At 38.1% G+C, this 22,993-nt stretch overlaps 2 protein-coding genes across 4 annotated transcripts in view; one reads left to right on the top strand and one right to left on the bottom strand.

Moving 5' to 3' along the window:
* The window catches only part of APAF1 (apoptotic peptidase activating factor 1), a 68,439-nt gene extending 67,907 nt beyond the window's left edge, over positions 1 to 532 (bottom strand). The window contains exon 1 of one of the 2 annotated variants that reach the window (XR_011534643.1): positions 388 to 521. The gene's annotated coding sequence lies outside the window, so the exon portion shown is untranslated. Of the gene's footprint in view, positions 1 to 387 lie in introns of both variants that reach the window. The other variant, XM_008519890.2, reaches the window with a different exon arrangement.
* Positions 28 to 20,504, top strand: IKBIP (IKBKB interacting protein). 2 transcript variants are annotated; one of them, XM_008519898.2, is made up of 3 exons: positions 28 to 203; positions 7,342 to 7,459; positions 19,374 to 20,504. In XM_008519898.2, the coding sequence occupies exons 1-3, from the start codon at positions 28 to 30 to the stop codon at positions 20,127 to 20,129; spliced, it is 1,050 nt and encodes a 349-aa protein (XP_008518120.1). In that variant the 3' UTR covers positions 20,130 to 20,504. The 2 variants fall into 2 exon arrangements, with proteins under 2 accessions (XP_008518120.1, XP_008518116.1); XM_008519894.2 differs by lacking the exon at positions 19,374 to 20,504 and adding an exon at positions 11,463 to 13,929.
* Positions 20,505 to 22,993: the final 2,489 nt, after the last annotated feature.

The raw sequence follows: 22,993 nt of genomic DNA, 5'->3' as shown, positions 1-22,993 counted from the left end.
GGGTTTGTCGTCCTCGGGACCTCCAACATGTCGGAGGTGAAGAGCCGGAAGAAGTCGGGGCCTAAGGGAGCCCCCGCGGAGCCCGGAAAGCGGAGCGAGGGCGGGAAGAGCCCCGAGGCCCGAGGTGCTGGAGGCGGGGGCTGGGCGGACCCCCGGACCGGCCTGAGCCTGCTCTCTCTGGGGACGTGCCTGGGCCTGGCCTGGTAAGTGTCCGGCCTCCGCTGGTCGCCCCGCTCTTCGGGGCTCCGGCCCCACCCGACTCGGCATCCGGTAACCTCCAACCCCGAGACTTGGGACTTCTGTTCCGCTCCCTCGACCCCAAAGAAAGGACAGCCCAACTTTTTCTTTCCTTTCGCTCGTTTCTTGTAACTCCTTTTTCCTACTTACTAGTGTCGTGCCGGGATCGCTCAACTGGAATTGAGGCTGAGGTTTGGGGAGGAGTCAGCCGTTAGGCGAGGCGGATTCAGCCAGATTTTATTTAGCGCCTACTACACGTCAGGAGCTTTCACGTTTCTCTAACCCGTTACTTCCTGTCTGCTGTGCGTTTGTCGGGACAAATTTGCCCCGCCCCGCCCCACCCTGTGAATGCCTAATAGGAACGTTTGAAACCTTACAAGAATTCCCTGTGATCTCAAAGCCACAGACGTTCATGATAATATCAAAGTTTGGAGGATTTCTCATATTTTGATCAATGTGCATGCGTTCTGAATTGAAAATCTATTCCTAAGTTACAGATTTGACTTTAGTACTATAAAGCTGCAAAAGTATATAGCACTTGTGTTCACCTAAAACTAGACTTTTATAGCTTTTAAACCAAGCGAATAGTGATATATTGGTATGATAGGACAAATGAATATTAGGAATAAACTTAAAACCAACTTATTAATTTCATTTTCCCCAATCGTTTTCTTTAGGAACAACTATTTCATTTTAATAGTAAGACTGACGCTGTAAATTAGAATGCCCCTCCATTTTTTACCTATTTTTAAAGTATTTAGAAGTTGGTTATTCATCTTCAAGAGTAATGGTATCCTCGAAGGCACCCTGGACATCCTCTACTTTAGAACACTTTTGATGTTCGTAAGTTTTAAAGATTTTATTTTTCCTTTTTCTCCCCAAAGCCCCCCAGTACATAGTTGTGTATTTTTAGTTGTGGGTCCATGTAGTTGTGGCATGTGGGACGCCGCCTCAGCATGGCCTCATGAGCCGTGCCATGTTGGTGCCCAGGATTTGAACTGGCAAAACCCTGGGCCGCAGAAGTGGAGCCTCGGAACTTAACCGCTTGGCCATGGGCCGGCCCCCTATGTTCGTAAATTTGAAATTCTGCTTTACTGCTGACTCATTCTGAGTCGAAGTTAATAAAAGATTTGTTACAATAAAGTGAAATGTTGATTGTTAAATATTCTCTTCAAAAAAAGATAAATTGTTTATTTTACTAATATGGTATTTTTATTTATGGGACATTATTACTTTGATCTTAAAAGAATAAATGTACTGGATTTACTGTTAAATAAACTATTCTTGTGTCTTAAAATGCATGACCTTTAGGTAAATAAAAAACCCGTTTTGTGTTGGGAAAGTTATTCAGTAATAGAATTTAGTAGGCTAAAAGATGTATGTTGCTTCTCTCTGAAGCCTAATACAACTGATTTTAGTTACTGTATTTATTCTCATTAATTATCCAAAAATACATATTCATGTGAGATAAATTACATCACAAAATGTTCAGCTTTTCAATAATTTTGTTAGTCCGTGGGAAAACACACTAATAGGAATTTATAAAGGAAAAAACTCTTGAAAAGCAGACACTTCAGCTTAGGAATTTACTGTTAAGTGCCTACAATAAAGAAACAAGTTATATTCATTAGGAAGATTTTATTTGAACTGTGTCTGCAAAATCATGAAACAGTGCTCAAAGATTATTCCTAAAATGGACAGATATATGATTGTTCTTAAAATAATTGACTGTTAATTGCTCTTGTGAAATCTTTTGCCATAAGAGTTGAAGTATAAGTACTTTGGTTGCTGTTTATAGCAAATTATTTATTCATGGTAAATTTAGGAATAAGAAATTATTCTGGGAAGACGTTTGCAAGCATTTTCCAAATAAAAAACAAACGTTTGGCATCTCAAAATACTTAAAAGCACACTGGAATTATAAGAAAGCCATTGCAATCTTTACCACTAGAACACATACTTCAGCATCTAAAAGTGGGTCTAGCAAATCTTTATTGAATGCTTACTGTACTAACACTGTCCTGATGGTTAAAATACAACAGCGAATATATGTGCTATCTGTATACTCCTAAACACAGCTTATCCATCCTCTCACACTTTGTCAGATTAGGTCGAGGGGGAAAGTTTACATCCTTCACTGCCCAAGGAGGATTTCAAGACGTCATTATATGTGTCTTCAGACGTTTAGTCTTTGGATCCTTGTTTGAAAGTAAACAGAGATAATGCATAACAAAAGTTGGTTTTGGATCCCCAGTGTGGACCTACACACTGCACATCAAGCCATGCTGTGGTGGCATCCCACATACGAAGTAGAGGAAGATTGGCACAGATGTTAGCTCTGCGACTATCTTAAGCAAACAGGAAGATTGGCAACAGATGTTAACTCAGGGCCAATCTTCCCCTCCAGAAAAATAAAATAAAAAAGTGCTATATTCTAACATCTTCTCTCTGTTAAAGTCCTGATATATCATCCTATGTCAGCTTAACAAGACACTAGTGATACCGTTGCCCAAAATTATATGGCTTGAGTGTTATAATTTGCATACCTCATTTGTAAACTTAAGGCAAATTTTCAGATAAGACAATTGAAGAAATTATGCTTTAAAAAGTTTGAAAGTTGTGAAGTCACTAAATAAGACACAAAACCTTACAAGCTTATTTGATTACAGTACATGGAAATTTAGTCAACTGGAAGTTCTGTTGTGAAAATTTAAGTTTCTTTTGGAAATTTCAACAGATTTTTAAATTGCCTTTATAAAAGTTTTTCATAACATTTGTGACAATTATGTATAAGAAGTCAAAAGCTCTTTAAACAATAATTCACGTTTTTCCCTCTATCATCTATCTAGTACAACTTTCTCTATAAATTATACAGCAAAATCTTGGTTAACCTCATTTTCCAGCTTGTTGTTAGTGGAGCTTTGTCTGAAAGACAGGGTTATCCTTTAAACACCCTGCTTTTTAAAAACAGAATATGGTCACTGTTTTCCTGAACATTCAGTATTGCGCTGAAAATGAGGCTGTAGTGTGAAACACAGGGCCAAATGGGTACTGACCGTAGTAGTGGCCCTGGAACTCCATTTCTTGCAGAAGGTCCATAATAACAGTTTTCTTTGGTTATTTGCCTCTTTTTCATTATCAAGTTGAGACAGCCAGAGAAAATTCTGTATTTATAAATCCTCAATGAGCTGTCTGCCATCACCTAAGCTTCCTAAAGGAGCTCTGCAGAGGCAACATTCCAAGGAAATGCACGCTGTTTAATCCTACAGGGCCCTGAATCTATGTGAGGTCTGTAGACTGACATAGACTGAGGTCTGTAGTGATGGATTTTGAAGGAGTCAGAAAGATACCTTTTCTAAGTCCTACACTAAGGTAGCCAGTTAACCCGGCTCCCTTTCTCCTATGTCAATACCTTCAAGGCCTTTACCTATGTGAGAGTGAGAAGAGGCCCAGAAACAGGGTAAGAGAGTGCTTCTCTTCCTGTCAGTGGTCTCATCCATCCGTTCCATTCCATCCTTCATTTGCTATAAACCCAGCCCTGGTTTCAAAGGGAGACAGACCTGGGGCTTCTATCAAGTGCAAGTATAAGGGAGGAGCCCTAATCTTTTATACCACTCTAGGCTTCTCAGAGGGATGGAAAAGCAGCTGCACGAAGCAGTCCAAAAGGCCAGGTACTTACAGAGAATCGTTGGTGTGTTACGCTCTAGGCACTGTCTAGGAGCTTTATAATTAAAAACCCGTTTAATCTCTACGGCAGCCATATGAACTAAGTAGTGGTGTCCGCATTTTACAGATGAGGAAACTATAGCAAAGATAAATTAAATAACTTGCCCAACATGGTTATACAGCTAGTAAATGGCAGAGCCAAAGTTGCCCAGCTCCACACTTAACCAGTATGATGTGCTGCCTCCCTTTTATATTAATCCAAAGAGAGGCCAAGACCCTACAAATAGAAATCCCTGCTCTAGAACTATTTATAGTCCTTTTCTTTTTTCTACTAGAAGCTGTAGCCCTTAGCAGACCCTAACTGTTTGTCTCATCTAGACTAGGGAAGATAGAGAGTAAGGAGGCCTTGAACTGTTCCTGTTAGAGTGTACCTCTGGTTCATAAAAAGGAAACAAAGCAGGCCGGCCCATGGCCAAGTGGTTAAGTTTGCACGCTCTAATTCCGCGGCCCACTGTTTCACTGGTTCGGATCCTGGGTGTGGACCTAGCACTGCTGATCAGGCCATGCTGAGGCGGCAACCTACAACAAGAATATATAACTATGTACTGGGGGGCTTTGGGGAGGAGAAGAAGAAGAAGAAAAAAGGATTGGCAGCAGATGTTAGCTCAGGTGCCAATCTTTAAAAAAAAAAAAAGGAAACAAAGCACCTTGGGCACTAATCTGGATGCCAGTTTCAAAAATTACTTTTTCAGAATTGAAGCCGTCTTCTCTCAGCATACCATTTTTGGCTTCTAGAAAATCATCTCTTCCTTAAATGAGTTAATGTTTTATAAACATTTATAAGCACTTAGAATGTGTCTGGCACATCTAAGTGAAAAAAGGAAACAAATGTGTTTTAACTCAGCATTGTACAAACCACTTTTCATTTTTCTCATTACTAGCACTGTCAACTTGATGTTTGTTTTTTCTTATATGCACTATTCGTATGTAACAATGGTGAATCTTTTATTTTTTTTATTTTGTTGAGAAGATAACCATGAAAAAAAATCCTGCAAATTATCATTAGAGGTTATATTTCCACTAACATGACACCGTTTTCTTCAAGCTTTTGCTTAATATTTGAATTTTGAAGAGAAGGCAGAGATACAGCGTTAAAAATATTTAATAAGGGGCCAGCCCGGTGGTGCACTGGTTGGGTTCGCACGTTCTGCTTCAGCAGCCTGAGGTCCGCCGGTTTGGATCCTGGGTGGGGACATGGCACTGCTCATCGAGTCATGCTGTGGCAGGCATCCCACATGTAGAGTAGAGGAAGATGGGCACGGATGTTAGCTCAGGGCCAGTCTTCCTCAGCAAAAAGAGAAGGATTGGCAGCAGATGTTAGCTCAGGGCTGATCTTCCTCAAAAAGAAAAAAATTTAATAAAATGAAAAGTCCTATAATGTATTGTTGTAGTGGATCAACTTTCACAAAAAGTCTCTTTTATAATAACGAGTTTATTCTAAATAAACACACTGATTTATAGAATAAACTCATGAGGTAACACTGTGGAGAAATGGATGATAAAACTAGTTCCTGATATTAGACTTTCTTCAGAGCTATCTCTATCCTTGGTCTCTGTCTCCTAGTCTCAGGTAAGCCTATACTACGAAAAGAACCTCTTAAAAGCAAAGAATGAAACAGCGAATCAAAAAAGAATTGTCTACACATCCATCTTTGAAAATTAGAATAATGGCATTTTCTGATAACTGGAAGTTTTGTTTAAAAATTCCTGTTAGCACACAGGAGAAAACTCAATCTGTACTAATTGTGTAACCTCGGCTTAGTCAATTCAGTGTTATCTTATAGGATAGACAGCCATCATCAAAAGAAATTTATTTCATCCAACATATGTTTAAAAAGCTGAAAATCTATTTTAGCTTTGGGCAGTTTTGTAGCACCATCTAGCCTAATGATGACATTTATGAGCTTGAAACATCACCACCTTTGCAGTAATGCGAAGTGCAGAAGTCTTTCACCTCTCCATTGAGTTTTGGAATTTTTAAGTATTTGACTTTTAATAGAAGTCAGTTTCACAAAACAGTGTCAATTAGTGGTTCTCAGCTTTGCTGAGATCCCCAGGTAACCTAGGGAGCTTTTAAAATTTACAATATCCTTGTGGTTAAGTTTGCACTCTCCACTTTGGCAGCCCGGGGTTCACATGTTGGATCCCGGGCTTGGACCTAGCTCTGCTCATCAAGCCATGTTGTGGTGGCATCCCACATAAAATAGAGGAAGATTGCCACAGATGTTAGCTCAGTGACAATCTTCCTCAAGCAAAAAAAAAAAAAAAAAGAGGAAGATTAGCAACAGATGTTAACTCAGGGTCAGTCTTCCTCACAAAAACAAAGCAAAACAAAAATAAAATTTACAATATCCAAGTCACATCCCAAACCAATTAAGTCATAATTTCCATGGGTGGGACCCAGGCATCAGACTTTCTTAAAGCTGCCGGGTGTCTCCAATATGCAGCAAAGCTTTTGACCCACTGGTCTATGTACTCTGATTTAGGCACTCATTTCATATGGTTCTCCACTGCTTTTTGATGACTCAGTAAATGTACAAAGAATTTCAGCTGCTTTTTCTGAGCCCAAAGAATTGAATCAGAGTAGATTAACCAAAATGGTATCAGATCCAAAGCATTTCTTTTGTGCTTGCTCATTCCAAGTCCTATACAAGCAAAAGTCCATTTATTGTTTTTAAGATTAGGATAACTTTTTTAGGCTTCTACCCTTTACGATTTACCAGATGAAGAACAAACTCCAATTTTAGAATGGTACCTGAAGTACACCAATATGACTTGTATTTTTGTATGTATTATGCACCTTGCAGTGCTAATGTGTTCTCTTGTCACTTTGACAATGACTGACTCCTGTTTTCAGTTTTGACTTCTGTTTTGCAACTTCTAATCATCACCCATTTCTTTCGTTCCGCTCCACTGCTTTTTTCTCCTCTCCTACATTTTAATTTAAAAAATTTTTATATAAATAACTCTTGCTTCTTCATTTCAGTGTAAAAAGATTAATTTTCTAGATATTGCCCAAATACGGCCTTAAGAAAAATAGTAGAGATCACATATCTTGCTCTAAATAATTCATCATTTCTTCCTCCACAATATTTCTCGTGCATACTCTGTTACAGATATCACACCGTCTCGCTCACAGGACTGTGAGTGTGAACAGGGGCAGAGTTTCACTCATCTATGCTTGAGTAGTACACTTAAACCAGTAACTACCACATAGCAGGCTTTCTAAATGTTTGTTGAAATAAACTAATAAAAGCTGCCACTACCTGTACCAGAATTCATGTTGTTCCTACCAGAAGTGGGTGTAAAATAATCCTTGAAAATTCAGACTTAAATGGATATGAATTAGGAGGTAGTGATTTTTTCTTTCTTTTCCAGGTTTGTATTTCAGCAGTCAGAAAAGTTTGCAAAGGTGGAAAACCAATACCAGTTACTGAAAATAGAAGCCAATGAATTCCAAGGGCTTCAAAGTAAAATCAGTTTAATCTCAGAAAAGGTAATTATTAATTGGTTTATTTGGGGAGATTTTCCCATTTTTCTTCTCCACTACCACCCTTTTACCTCGTTTATAAATTCTTTTTTCCTGCCTTGTAGACCATTACTATTTTAACTCTCACTAGTCTTCCAACCTCTTCACGTTCTCCCTTCAATCCAGTTTAGACTTAGATTATATTCTGAAAGGACAGGATTTTTTTATATAACAAACGTTATTGTTTAAAAAGAACCATATGCTCATATTGATGTGACCTCAATTTTGTATTTAAATGTTAAGTATCTAGAGCACTGAAAATACAGTTAATCTTCAGGTATAAAGTTAGAATAGAAACAGCACTTGGGCAAAGATCCGTCAGTTTTTCTTTCTTTACTCTCCAATTGGTAAGCATATATACATATGCATATAAGAAAAACTAACCTAAAAATAAATAGATTTTGTAGCCAAATGAAAACTAAAATCCACGTTTATATTGTGTTTCTTCAACCTGCAAATGCAGATGCATTATTACTGTGATTCTTAGAAATCTGAGACAGATTAAAGAATTTTATCTACCTCGCTTCTCAGGAGAGGGTCAGCTACAATCAGTAAGGCATCCTGTGGGCCTAGTCTGGCTACCAGGGACCAAGCTGTCATTGGGAAACATGCCTTGTTTGTTCATTTATTCATTCACTAAATCTTTACTTGTGTCCTAAGGTAGACAAGGACTTGTGCTTGGCACCGGGGTAAGCAAAGATGTTATAAAAGTAGACAGAAATGAAACAGAGTGTCTAAGTTCTTACAGCCTCATGCACAGGATGAGCATATAATCGCTCAGAAGAGAAAAACCAGGGGCTGGCCCCGTGGCCGATTGGTTAAGTTCGCGCACTCCGCTGCAGGCGGCCCAGTGTATCGTTGGTTCAAATCCTGGGCGCGGACGTGGCACTGCTCATCAAACCACGCTGAGGCAGCGTCCCACATGCCACAACTACAAGGACCCACAACGAAGAATATACAACTATGTACCGGGGGGCTTTGGAGAGAAAAAGGAAAAAAATAAAATCTTTAAAAAAAAAAAAGAGAAAAACCATGGGTGAAAATTATGCATCTCCCACCCATGCCAGAGGATTTCATGGAGGGTGAGTTTAGCTACCTTGGGAACAAGCTGCAAGAGTTGGTATTTTAACCTAGGGCTCAAGCTGGAATCTGGTTATAGTTGTTGAGGGGCCCTCTAATCAGAAAAAGCATAATGATAGAAAACATACCAGGAGATAGAAACTTCCTATCTTTTTGAAGAAAGATTTCTTTTTTAAATGAAAAATTTGGTAGCCATTAAAATTCTTTTTGAAGCACATTTTTAAAATATCATCGTAGGATCCAAGAAATGTTCAGTCTTTGCATAGCTCTTTCTCTCCCAGCCTGCCCTAGGAATAGTTTAACGATAGCTGCCTTTTCACAAAGCTGCCCCCAAAGGCCAGCCTAACTCAGTAGGAGGGGAAAACATCTACACGTGGGCTCTCATCACAACCGTATGACCTTGAAAAATTACTTTAACTTCTCTTGGCCTCTATTTCATCATTTATTAAATGAGAATAACAAGATTTCTATAAAGATCAGATGAGATACAATATCTATGCAAAAGTGTTTGAAAGTTTTCAAGCAGTAATAAATTTAAGGTATTAGCTCTTTAAAAAATGAAAAACTGTTAGAATATATTGGTAGCCCAAAAATGCTAGCTGTTGTGGTATACTAGTCGCTATATATTGGCAGATTAAATCTTGAGACCTTATTATCCTGAAAAGTTGATCTTATACTTGTGGTCTACTGGGGTATACTGCCTCCAGATTAAAATGATGCTCTACTGAACAGCCTCCAAAGGACGTGACCTTAGGTGCAGATAAGCTTGCCGCTTCAGAATGCTGCAAATAAGATAACTAAATCTAATGGTATTACCAGTGTACAAGTATTTCTCAGAATTGGTTTTTAAAGGAAGTTGTATTATGGCTACATATATACATTGAAAATAATTTTTAAACAAGGTTTCAGAGTGGTCTTATTCTATTAGTCAGGACTCACATGTTGTTCCCAGCTATCACTTGGAACTGCTTTAGGTGTTGATTGAGGTGGGCCCAGAAAGTTTATAGCCATTCTTCTTCCTAAACATCAACAAACATGTTCTTTATACCCTGAGATATGGGGACTACAACAAGGCATAAAACATAATCTCTTCCCCTAGGGAACGCAGAAGCTCTCATATCTTCCCCAGGGTAATTCATCATCTGTTAAAGAGTCAGATTTCAGAGTCGCTTCTAAGCCTTTCTTCACTGCCCTCCAGACTTCTGATCTCTCCTCTAAGCATACATTCTCCCCATGCTAATTCTGTCGTGATACAAACCATAATCTATTGTGATTTTTTGTTGTTATTAATTTGCTTGTCTCCTTTACTGCTCTTTAGGACAAACATTGTGTTTTTTATCTCTGCATACCTAGTGCCTAATAATGGAACAGAAGACACTCAATAAATCTTATGGGACTCTAGAATATATGATTTAAAAGATTCAAAGCACTATCTCCCCTATCAAGTTGTGAAGTCAGGGACTGTACTATATCTATATTTTCTGTCTGTCTAGCACAAGGTCTGGCACAGAGTGAACACTCAAGAATTCTTGAATTATATATGCTAAGTACCAAATAGTTGGCAAAAACATAATATAATAGGTGCTACAGGAGTTCAGGCTGTCAGGGCTCAGGCTGTGGAAAAATGCCGCACTGAGGAGCTGAAATCTGGTCTGAGCCTTGAAGGAAGAACACAACTTAACTAAGCAAAGAGGAGGGAAAAATAGCATAGAGAGAGGTTATGGAATTTAGGACTCTACCCTAGAAGTATTAGGAAACATTGTGAGTTTTTTAATGTTGTACCATGATGTGCATAGCAGTTTTTTTTTTTTTAAGATTGACACCTGAGCTAAAAACTGTTGCCAATCTTCTTTTTGTTTTTTCATGCTTTTTTCTCGCCAAATCCCCCCAGTACAAGGTTGTATATTTTAGTTGTGGGTCTGTGTAGCAATTTTTAAAAGCTTAATCTGGCTATGGTGTTAGAATAATTTAGAAAGGAAGTAACTGGAAGCAGATATTAGATAATACTTCTGAAATATTTTCCTTGATCATCAAAATCTAGTTTGGGTGCCCTACCTAAGTGCTTCTATAGCTCTTCCCCTGTCATCACTCATATAGACTTGGCTTTCTCCCCAGTTAAACTAAGCTACTTAAGGGGAGAAGTATGTCTTGTACAGTATTATGTCTTCAACACAATGCTGCAAACATTTGATAAATTAATGATCATTTCTATGCCTTCCTGTATTCTGTAAGGTTATATCATCTGTGTGAGTGTAGACCAAAAGAGGTCCACGACCTGGCTCTTCTACATTCTGGACACATATAGGAGATGCCAGGAGTTTACCGTAATTTACAGATACTTAGAACACTTTCCCATTTGACATTAGTTGTCTCAGTTTTGCCTTTGTGATATCTGTAAGATCTGATTCTGGTACCTTCTCCACAAGAGGTCAGTCAACAAATTTTTTTCTCAGGCAGAAACTTCCAGAACCATAGGATTTAGGAAAGTTAACAAATTTTATAACTAAGTTGCAGTTTATAAAAAAGCCAAATAACCATAAAAATTACAACTAAGTTGCTTTCCATCGGAGTGGAAAAAAGAGGGAAATGTGATCTACTTTAAACTTCTGTAACATTATTTTTCTCTTGACTATCCCTCCATAAAAATCTGCAAATATTTAGGACTGTAAACTCAAGTGTATATTTTTTCTACCATAGCACTAATCTATTAAATTTTTAAAAATAATTTGACAACTATTAAAGTAATAATTGTTTTTGTCAGTATGATTCTTATATACTTGGATATTTTAGACATCTTCAGAATTTGAACTTGCCACATGATTGTTAGAGTGTTTCCCTCATATAAAAGTTATTAAGTAGCCTTGGGAATTGTTTTGTGTTATAAATGCAGCTTGAGTCTACTGAAAGTATCCTGCAGGAAGCTACATCATCCATGTCTTTGGTGACCCAGTTTGAGCAGGAAGTGTCCAGCCTCCAAAGTATCATGCATGACATTCAGAATAGTGAAGAGACGCTCATTCAAAAGATGCAAAGCCTTAATGAGAAATTCCAGAATGTTACAGATTTCTGGAAGAGAAGCCTAGAAGAAATGAATGTTAATACAGACGTTTTCAAATCAGAATCAAAACGCATACGTTCTCAAGTTACTGTCCAAATTAACTCGGCTGAACAAGGAATAAAATTGCTCACTGAAAGACTAAAAGATTTGGAAGACAGCACATTAAGGAATATTAGAACAGTGAAAAGACAAGAAGAAGAAGATCTTCTGCGAGTAGAGGAGCAGCTAGGCTCTGACACAAAAGCAGTTGAAAAGTTGGAAGAGGAACAGCATGCTCTCTTTGCCAGAGATGAAGAGCTGACTAATAAACTTTCCAACTACGAACCCAAAGTTGAAGAATGCAAGACACATTTGCCAACAATTGAAAGTGCTATTCGCTCTGTCCTCAGAGTCTCTCAGGATCTAATAGGGACAGAAAAGAAAATGGAAGACTTGACTATTCAGATGTTTAATATGGAAGATGATATGCTGAAAGCAGTGTCTGAAATAATGGACATGCAGAAAACCCTTGAAGGAATTCAGTATGATAATAGCATATTAAAGATGCAAAATGAACTGGATGTTCTAAAAGGAAAAGTTCATGATTTTATGGTATATTCAGGTACAAGAGAAAAGGGAACTTTAGAAGAATATAATCTAGAAAATAAAGGAGTTGATAGTGATTTTTAAATGCACTACATTTATTCTGATGAAGCATATTGTTGTATGTAAATTGATTATTTCCGTGCTTTTTTGTTACTTTAATATGCCTCACTTATCCTACATTATTGGAAAATGAGTGAGATGTCCACACAAACAGATTATCTAGATAATCAAAGCTTCTCTTTTTAAGCAATAAAACTTATTTCATTTTATCCATTTTAAATAGAAATATTTCTAAAATATATATTCTTCTACTTTTTAAAACAATATACTTAATATTTTTTAATCCTTTTCTAATAATTAATGGACATCATTATGAATTTTACCTATGATATTGGACCCAAATGTATTAATGTCTCTAGGAGCTATTGAGGAGTGTTTACCTCCTCACTAAATGACCCCTGTTTGCTATTTTCAAACTTTATGTCTATTTCCTGTAGCTTTTCTGTCATCTGAAAAGGTGACCCACTGACCTGATCTTACTGTCAGGTTGGTTGATAATATGCCTGACTCAGCCAGTTCTTCATTAATTTACTTCAGGCTAAGAATCTAGACAACCAAGTTCATAGGAATTTTGTCTAAAATATGAGCTAACATTGCCTGAGGGAGAACCTAGGGAGCTTTGCTATGAATTAAGATGTACTTTTGAAAACTCTGGAGCCTGGGAAACGTTTTTACTTTTTGGTGAGGTTCTAAACTGTGTTACAGATTCTGATAGGAATTTTCAAATGAGTAAATATGTTTGTATTGAAGCCTTTTCCTATGAATTAAGTATGTGTGCCTTGAAGGATGGACTTTTGGAATATCTTTGTATACCTGGGCTTCCTTTTTTTTTTTTTTGAAGGTTCTAACTGTGTTTCAGACTCTTGAGTTTGCTAGATACATGATCTCCAGATAAATTCTTCTACTTACAAGAAAAATACACCAATAAGCCTGTGGCCTATTTTAAAGAGGAAAAAGCAGTATAATGAGAAATGATGATAATGATGGTAATTGAAAGTATGTTATTATTTTAAAGAGTCCCCAAACTAATTGCCCAACCAAACTTGTTTCACATAGTGATTTTATTTTACTCAAAATTACATAAGGGAGTCACAAGGAATAAGACATGGACACGCTGAGGTGAGATTAAGGGGAGGGCTAGCTAGATTTTTCCAATAATGATCATCAGAAATGAGCAGGGTTGGAGGAGCACATAAGACTTTTGTTGGTAAACTCGTGTCAAGAGCATCTGAGATTAGGGTTGAAAACTGAGTCAACTGCATGTGGAAGTAGTGTTCTTATTTGTTTCTTCTTGTCAGTAACCAACTGTAGTCCCAGTTTTATAATGCAATTTCAGCAGAATTAAACACAAAGAACTTGATAACAGTTACAAAAAGTAGTTGTGGTCAGGTAGTTTTACTGTGTAAATTTGCACACTTTTTGGGAAAATCCCAAACAAGTTCTACTTTGGGGTTAGGAGGGCCTATGATAGACAGCCATGAGTCATAAAAATAAGCCTGGAAGAGTGCTACTATTAAGGAGCGTAGCATTAATTTCTGAAATCTTAACATTAAATTTCTTGACTTCTGAACGTCTAAGTTCTTGTCTGTGTACACTGGCAAAATTGTGTTTGTTTACTTTTATTTTCATGCTAATAAAATAGACTATAAAGTTAGCTGGAAGTTTGTTGTTTCAACCTCTGGCCTGTCAGGGCAGATGTGATCTCCTGTACTCTTCACTTTTATTCGTTTATTTTTTTTTTTGCCTATCACCAGATTTGATACATCATTGTTAACTTGTATATAGCATAGTAACGGTTACAAAAAGTAAATGGAAACAGAGTGGCCACTGTGCTCTGTAGTGACAGTTACAAGGGAAAGAAAAACTGCCCTTCTACAAGTATTTCATGAGAAAATTATTGAGTACATGTATAAACACATGTATGCACATGTACATATTCCTTTACTCGGGTTTTCCTATAAAACATTGCCACTAGAGAGATTTAGACATACTTAATTTGTCTGTCTTTGTTTCTTACATTCATTTATTTAACACAGATACTTGACATTTCAAAAACTTCCCTATGTATCAAATATTGTTACATTTGTAGTCTTTCCTTTAAGGAAGATTACCATATTTTAGAGCACATTTTTGTATCTTTGTAGTTGATAATAAATTTTATATCAATTAATTTCTATGAGTACTGGGTCCATTTTTTTTTAATTTAGCACATATAAATCACTTCTTTAAAACGAACACCTAATTTTTTTTAAACTTTTGGATGTAAAGTTTAAAAGTATATTTACAGTAATATTGCCTTAAATTTTGCTTAATGATTAGAGCCTGTTGATTGTGTACTTTTATATTTTGTGAAAATGAAAAATGTTGATTTATTAGCCTTTATGTTTCATAGAAAACTAAACTGTAAAATACAAAGTTAATTGCATTATTTTTAACCTCATTGTAATTGTAGACCATTGTATGAATCTATAATCTTGAGCAAAGCTTAATATGATGTCATTATAAATAATGATGCTGTAAATTCACCAAACAGTTGGGGAAAAAAAGCTCCTTTCTCTATAGATTTACCTCATATTTGCACAGTTGTCAAAAGTTCTGCATGGGCCGGCCCAGTGGCCGAGTGGTTGGGTTGTATGCTCTGCTTCCGTGGCCTGGGCTTTCACTGGTTCGGGTGCTGGGCATGGATATGGCAACGCTCATTGAGCCATGCTGGGGTGGCGTGCCACATAGCACAACCAGAAGGACTTCCAACTAGAGTGTACAACTATGCCCTGGGGGCTTTAGGAAGAATAAGAAGAAAAAGAAAAAAGCCTGGTGCTGGCCTGGTGGCGCAGCGGTTAAGTTCACACGTTCTGCTTCTTGGTGGCCTGGGGTTCGCCAGTTCGGATCCCGGGTGCGGACATGGCACCACTTGGCAAAAGCCTTGCTGTAGTAGGCGTCGCATGTATAAAACAGAGGAAGATGGGCATAGATGTTAGCTCAGGGCCAGTCTTCCTCAGCAAAAAGAGGAAGATTGGCAGTAGTTAGCCCAGGGCTGATCTTCCTCAAAAAAAAAAAAAATAAATCCTCTGCAAATTTACCCAGCATCAGTTTGTTTCAGTTCAGCTATGAACTATTAATTTAATACAAATCAAAATGCTCCATCCAGCTTTACGCAGCAGGGGAGGAGAGAACTAACATTTTGGAGCCTATTCTGTGACACTGCTAGGAGGAATACATTCATGTCATCATCCTAACAGCTCCATGCACTGAGTCCCTACCATGTCCCAGTCACTGTGCTCGGCATTTGATGTATCACTAAGTCTCACTGCAGCTTTGCTAGCTATGAGACCCATTTTACAAATGAGGAAATTGAGGCTCAGCAAAATCTTTTTTTTTTTTTTTGAGGAAGATTAGCCCTGAGCTAACATCTGCTGCCAACCCTCCTCTTTTTGCTGAGGAAGACTGGCCCTGAGCTAACATCCATGACCATCTTCCTCTGCTTTACATGTGGGACGCCTACCACAGCATGGCTTGCCAAGTGGTGCCATGCCCGCACCCAGGATCCGAACCGGCAAACCTGGGCTGCTGAAGCAGAACATGTGCACTTAACCGCTGCGCCACAGGGCTGGCCCCAAAATCTTAATCAAGCTGCTATGTCTGTCCAACTCCAGAGGCCACTGACCTCCCACTATACAGTGCAACCTGCTGCTGTTCAACTAGGGGAGGAAAAAAATCACAAGAAATCTGCTGTCAGTAGAACTATCTTGAGAATTCAAAAAGCTATAATTCAGCCAAATGTGTCTACTACCATGTCACCCTTAAACTAGACTATAAGTCACTCAAAAGTTGTAACTGTGACCTAAACTTGTTTTGGGCCTTTGGCATAAGAAGGAATCAATAAATGTTCAGGGAAGAGTGGGAAAGTAGTGGAGAAAGAGCCCTAGACTGGAATCCTAATTTGGCTTTGCCACTAACTATATGTTCTTGGGCACTTTATTTTGGGGCTCAGTTTTTTAATTTGTAAAACGAGGGAATTGTACCAAATAATCTCTAAGATCCCTTCTGGCTTTAAGTGCTTTTAAATTTTAGAGATCAATAAAATTTCCAGGTCCTTTAGTATAATTCAAAGATCCTAAAGTTTTTGGAAGGCCAATTGGACCCAGAAATCATTCCCTTGAACCACGTTGTTATGCTTGTAGATCGAGACGGTATTTAACATCACAGCACAGCATCTAGCTTAATACCTTGCATATGTGATAGGAACTTAAATATTCAAATACCCGGCTAAATCTTCTGAGCTACTGATACAGTCTCCTATCCTTCTGTCCGTCCTAGGCAAATAAACAAGCTGTAGATAATTTTTAAGAATAATTCAGTAAAACAGTTTCTAGACTATCCCTACACTGTATGGAGTTTATATTTTAGTAAAGATCAATAGAAGTTCATGATAAATTGCCTTTATAAGCTACCAAGTGAAACAAAGAGGTTTACTAGCAGCTTCTTAATGATCTGATCCTTCTAAGAATAAACTTAGCTCTCTCTGAGGTGTCTTTACTGTGTAACTCTATGAAGCTAAGTTTACTCTACTAGAATAGATACATTAATAGAGGATAACCTAGTAATGAAATAGATAAAAGTAAGCCATCTCCTTTCACCTGTGCGAGTCTCTGTTTCAGCAAATACACTTAATTGCAAAACTTTCCCCTTAAAAATAAAACATGGTGGGGCCGGCCCAGTGGCACAGTGATTAAGTGCGCACATTCCGCTTTGGCGGCCCGGGTTTGCCAGTTCAGATCCCGGGTGTGGACATGGCACGGCTTGGTACGCCATGCTGTGGTAGGCGTCCCACATGTAAAGTAGAGGAAGATGGGCATGGATGTTAGCTCAGGGCCAGTCTTCTTCAGAGAAAAGAGGAGGATTGGCAGCAGTTAGCTCAGGGCTAATCTTCCTCAAAATAAATAAATAAATAAAATAAAACATGGTTTTGCAATCACTACTTGATTTCCTTCCTATTTGTGGCTATTGCTTAATGTGATACCCACAGTAACATTTTCACAATCTCACTTCTCTACCAAAGAACATTTTGGGTCACCTTCCTCACTGATAACTAATGTAGCATAAACTTATTGAGGAGAAAAATCCCAAAACATATTTTGAAGCCAAACCTATGTGCTGGGGCAAGGAGGGGTTATTGCTGCTTTGAATTAACTATTCTACGGCCCCATTTCAGCTTGTCATTTCTTTGCAACTCTGTAGCTGCTCCTTTTTAGAGCTGCCATAAAACTAATATTCCAAGCATATTAAATTTTTATTTGCATTAAATAAAACTAAGTCAATGTTACCAAAATAATCTCAAAAGGTTAACTGAGCAAACTAAGCAAATGTAATTTAAGAAGGGTGATTCGTAAAAAAAATATTGAAGAAATGGCCAATTATTTTGGAAAAAACTTGATGTCTTTAGATTAAACTGCTTATCTTATTTTGTAAAAAATGTTTTTCAGTCTGCATATTTGCTTTTTTATTCCATGTTTTTTCTGGATTTTAAATCCATTTATTATTTTCTTTCCCAAACTAAATTACAAACTCCCAGAAAGCAGAGACAGTTCTTGATCATACTAGCACATACTAGCACAGTAAATATTGTTGAATCAAAATGGTTTTGATTATCAGTAGAAAGCTGTAGACAATCTCTACTTTAAAACAATGCTTTCCTAGAAAACGAGCTCAAAGTTAAATGTGCAAAAGTCAAACGATTGACATACATATTGGAAGTGAGATTCCCTTTTTCAGTGTAATCACAATGTATGTCTGTCTTCCGACACAGGCTTTGACAATATAGTTTACATTTGTTCTTTAATTTTTTTTCTTCATAGTTGAGCACACGGCATTAAATAAAATTAAGTTAATGTTACCAAGATAATCCCAAAAGGTTAACTGAGCTTGTTAATCTTCTTGTTGAAGCTTAATAGTCTCACCTGAAAATTCCTATCTTTGTTTTATTTTTTTGTTGTTGACTATATTCGACATGTAACATTGTGTAAATTTAAGGCATACAGTGTATTACTTGGATACGTTTATATATCCAACCATGAGAAAGGAAGATATCCTGCTATTTGTTACAACATAGATGGGCTTTGAGCACATTTGTTTTAATTTTCAATTTTGTATTGTTTATGAGACTTACCCATATTATCACTGTAACAAGCATTTTAATTTTCCCCTTTCCCTCTTAATTTTATTAACTGATGTCACAATGTAATACAATTTCAAATATTCGAAATACAGTAAAATAATTCAACTTCCCCAAAACTGCTATATAAACACGCACACACACACCACCACCGACAAAAACAAAAAGAACAACTTGAAATGTTGCCAGGCACTTGTGTGGCTCAAAATGTTCATCAACTAATATGACCAAGTTAAACCAAAATGACAATTTGGAGATAGCAGTATACAATGGATGGTGGGGAAGGAGGGTGGCATTGAAACATACAGAAGTTGAGAACCACTTGTATTGGGAATCATGGAATTTTAGAACCTTGGAGATAGTTTTTTGCTTGTTGTTTTGTTTTTACATGTCTGTCTTCTCTACTAAACTACTGTTTATTCAAGGTCTCATGGATAGTTAGATACTCCAGAAAATTATTCTTAAAAGTGACAGGACAATAAAACACGTCCACATAGTCTTGGACCTTGGTCTCTTCATTCTAGCTCTCGTTATAACTACAAACAAACTTTGTTTCAGAAGTTATGTTACCTTCTTTGACCCCCCAAATTTGCCAAACCTCATCTAGAGGAGGCTTCCTCCTCCCTTCTCCAGCAAGTGAAAAAAACACAGCACTGCCTCTTATTTAGCTCATTTTGCCACTGTTCAGAGGACTGATGGAGCAAAAATAGTAACTGAAAAATGCCATTTCCTGTAACATTTTATGAAGTTTCCTTAATGTTTTCCTTCTTATTCATTAGTGACACACTTAATACATCTTTTACCAAATGCTTTCCAGAAGATCAGTAACTGAGTTATAGTTAAAAATAACACCTAAACTTTAAGTTGAATTTTAAATGTTAAGCTTTTAACCAATTTAATTATTGTGGTATTGTATTTTTTTATAGTGTAAGAAGTCTGAAGCTATCATGGAACAACTGAAGTCTTTTCAAATTATTGCTCGTCTAAAGCGTCTACAGGAGGAAATTTATGAGGTGAAAACTTGGTCCAACAGGATAAGTGAAAAACAGGATATACTGAACAACAATTTGACAACTCTCTCTCAAGATGTTACAAAAGTAGACCAAAGTACAACTTCCATGGCAAAAGATGTTGGTCTCAAGATTACAACTGTAAAAACAGACATGCGACGTATTTCAGGTTTAATAACTGATGTAACATCATTGACAGATTCTGTGCAAGAACTAGAAAATAAAATAGAAAAAGTAGAAAAAAGTACAGTAAAAAACATAGGTGATCTTCTTTCAAGTAGCATTGACCGAACAGCAACGCTCCGAAAGACAGCATCTGAAAATTCACAAAGAATTACCTCTGTTAAGAAGATACTTTCTGAGCTAAAGAGTGATTTCAACAAGCATACAGATCGGTTTTTAAGCTTAGAAAGTGACAGAGCTAAGGTTCTGAAGACAGTGACTTTTGCAAATGATCTAAAACCAAAGGTGTATAATCTAAAGAAGGACTTTTCCCGTTTGGAGCCATTGGTAAATGACTTAACACTACGCATTGGCAGGTTGGTTAAGGACTTACTGCAAAGAGAGAAGGAAATTGCTGTCTTAAATGAAAAGATATCTAATTTAACAGTAGTCCGAGCTGAGATTAAGGATATAAAAGATGAAATCACACACATTTCAGATCTGGATTAAATTTTTTTTGGGGGGGGCGGGTTTTGAGGAAGATTGGCCCTGAGCTAACATCTGTGCTCATCTTCCTCCATTTTATATGTGGGATTCCTGCCACAGCATGGCTTGATAAGCAGTGCTAGGTCCATGCCCAGGATCCGAACTGGCGAGCCCCGGGCCACCAAAGCAGAGTGCACGAACTTAACTGCTATGCCACCGGGCCGGCCCCTGGATTAGTTTATTTTTTTAGATTAGACTAAAGTAACTTTTTTTTCTATGGGACCTCTGTCATGTTATAAAAAAAACAAGAAGTCATAAATAATGAAATTTTGGAGTAAATACCATTTTATATTTGATTCTCTTTTGTACAGTAAAAATAAAATTTTTAAAAGGGTTGAAGCACTTGATTTTCAAAAATAAGTATGCTAAAACATATACTTGCAACTTTATATAACAAGAGCTTTATGCATCCCCTGGACATACTTAACACACACACACTCAGACACTCAGACAGTGGGGAGAAGCAGTATCTGTCATGCCAGTACTGGGAAATCTAGATGGGACAGGATCTGAACCCCAATTGCCCTCACTGAGTGCCAGAGAGCATACTATGTGTGGTTGGGGCCCTAACTGGAGAAGTGCCCATCAGGATCAGGGCTGTAGCATTCATTATCCATGTAGAGGAAGAGAAACTGAAAGGTCACAGCCAGGGAGCTGCAGGAAAAGAATCGTGTGAGCCTTCCTGGGTCCTTTTCGGCTTTGGAAAATGAGAAAGTTACCTAAAATGGGGTAGGGAAGTGGCATCTAGAGCAGGGTTTTCGGTGGGGGGTGCCCTTGATAGAGGCTTCCCCAAAGCAGCACAGTTCGTGTGGTGATGATGTGACCAGAAGCACCCAAAGCAAAGAAGGAGGTTCTAACATTTAAAACAGCATTAGCAATTCCAATTCTAGAAAATTCTAGAAAATGCAAACTAATCTACAGGAGCAGAAAATAGATCAGTGATTGCCTGGGGACAGGGATGGAGGGAGGTATAGATTATAGAGAGGCACACGGAAATCCTGAGGAGGGAAGATGTTTATTATCTTTATTGTGGTGATGGTTTCTCAGGTATTTACATGTGTCACAATGCATCAAGTTATACTCTTTAAATATGTGCAGTTTATTGTACATCAGTATTCCTTAACAAAGTTGTTGAAAAAAGTTACAATAATCTAAAAAAGCAAAAAAACACCCCACACAGCATTAGCCCGTTTCAAACATCTAGCATGAAGGGTATTGAGATGCACGGAGCTGGTTACCTCAAAAATAAGAGTTTATGAATTCTTATACCAGAATGGCTTGTCCCCATGCTGTGGAGTTTTTGCCATGGAAGAGTTAGCTACATCCTCTGACTTGGTTGGCTTTCTCCAAACTATTGATGAGGAAATACTTTATATATTCATGTCTTACTTGAAAAATTTAGTCCCTTATTACCAAAACCTTCTGTATTCTGAGAAAACCTCCAGAGAAAGAGACCAAATAGGATACATGTGTGTGTGTGTATACACATATGAGAGAGAGAGAGAAGAGAGTGAAAGAGATTTATTTTATAGAATTGGTGCTCATTGGCTCATATGATTATGGAGACAAGTCCAAAATCTACAGGGTGGGTTTGTCAGACTGGAGACCCAGGGAATAGCTGATGTTCCAGTTCGAGTCCAAAGGCTGTCTGCTGGCAGAATTCCTTCTTGCTTAGGGGAGGTCAGTCTTTGTTCTATTAAGGTTTTCAACTGATTGGATGAGGCCCACACACATTATGGAGGGCTATCTGCTTTACTCAAGATCCACCAATTTAATTTTTTTTTTTTTTTTTTTTTTTTGGAGGAAGATTAGCCCTCAGCTAACTACTGCCAGTCCTCCTCTTTTTGCTGAGGAAGCCTGGCTCTGAGCTAACATCCGTGCCCATCTTCCTCTAGTTTATACGTGGGACGCCTACCACAGCATGGCTGCCAAGCAGTGCCATGTCCGCACCCGGGATCCGAACCAGTGAACCCCGGGCCGCCGAGAAGCGGAACATGCGAACTTAACCGCTGCGCCACCGGGCCGGCCCCCCACCAATTTAAATTTTAATCTCAGCCAAAAACACCCTCACAGAAACACCCAGAATAACATTTGACCAAATATCTAGGCACCATGGCCCAGCCAAGGTGATACATAAAATTATCACACCTTGTCACCTCTATCTCCCTTTTAAGGAAGGCTATGGGATATAACTTGCTGGTAAAACAGTTCTCTCACCTCTGACCTGTCTCTGTTCCACCTCTGTCTAGTGTCCAGACACTTGGGTTATAGGTACAGCTAGAACAGGTTGAACAACACTCCTTGTCCAACTCTATTCCACTCCAGTTTAGCTGCTTGTGTCCACACAGGTTCCATGACTCTGGTTCTGCCTCTAGATAGGTAGCAGATACGTTTGTCCTTAGTTGTTTCATTCGTTTATTCAAAAACATTTATGGAGTGCTTAATATGTGCAAAACACATATGTAGGTGCTTCGGGGGATACGCAGCTAGGTAACAAGTGTCCATGACCTCAGAGCTTCAGAGTCGGCTAGAAGGGGGTTTAGTTAGGGCTCTGGTTCCAAGAAACAGTAATCTAAGTTACCTCATCAAAAAAAGACGGTTTATTATAAGTATCTCATGAATATCCCAAGGAAAGAATTATGATTTAATCAGTGCTCACAGGATCTGGAACCAGAAGGCCAGTGCCAATAGAGACAGAACTCTCTTTCTCCCTCTCAGGGGCCATGTATAGTCTGCGGGCCAGAGCAGCAACCTCAACTAGGCACTTGTTAGAAATGCAGAATTTCAGGCTCCTCCCCAGACCTACTGAATCAGAATCTGCATTTGTA

This window comes from Equus przewalskii, chromosome 29, assembly GCF_037783145.1.
Source record: "Equus przewalskii isolate Varuska chromosome 29, EquPr2, whole genome shotgun sequence".
In the NCBI taxonomy this organism is placed as follows: domain Eukaryota; kingdom Metazoa; phylum Chordata; class Mammalia; order Perissodactyla; family Equidae; genus Equus; species Equus przewalskii.
This window is presented reverse-complemented; position numbering and strand designations above follow the sequence as displayed.

What these genes read in the sequence shown, in the direction of transcription:
- IKBIP (XM_008519894.2), top strand. Translation starts at nt 28, where the DNA reads ATGTCGGAGGTGAAGAGCCGGAAGAAGTCGGGGCCTAAGGGAGCCCCC. An exon ending in ACGTGCCTGGGCCTGGCCTG is followed by an intron (nt 204 to 7,341) that starts GTAAGTGTCCGG and finishes TTTCTTTTCCAG; the next exon opens with GTTTGTATTTCAGCAGTCAG. An exon ending in TCAGTTTAATCTCAGAAAAG is followed by an intron (nt 7,460 to 11,462) that starts GTAATTATTAAT and finishes TTATAAATGCAG; the next exon opens with CTTGAGTCTACTGAAAGTAT.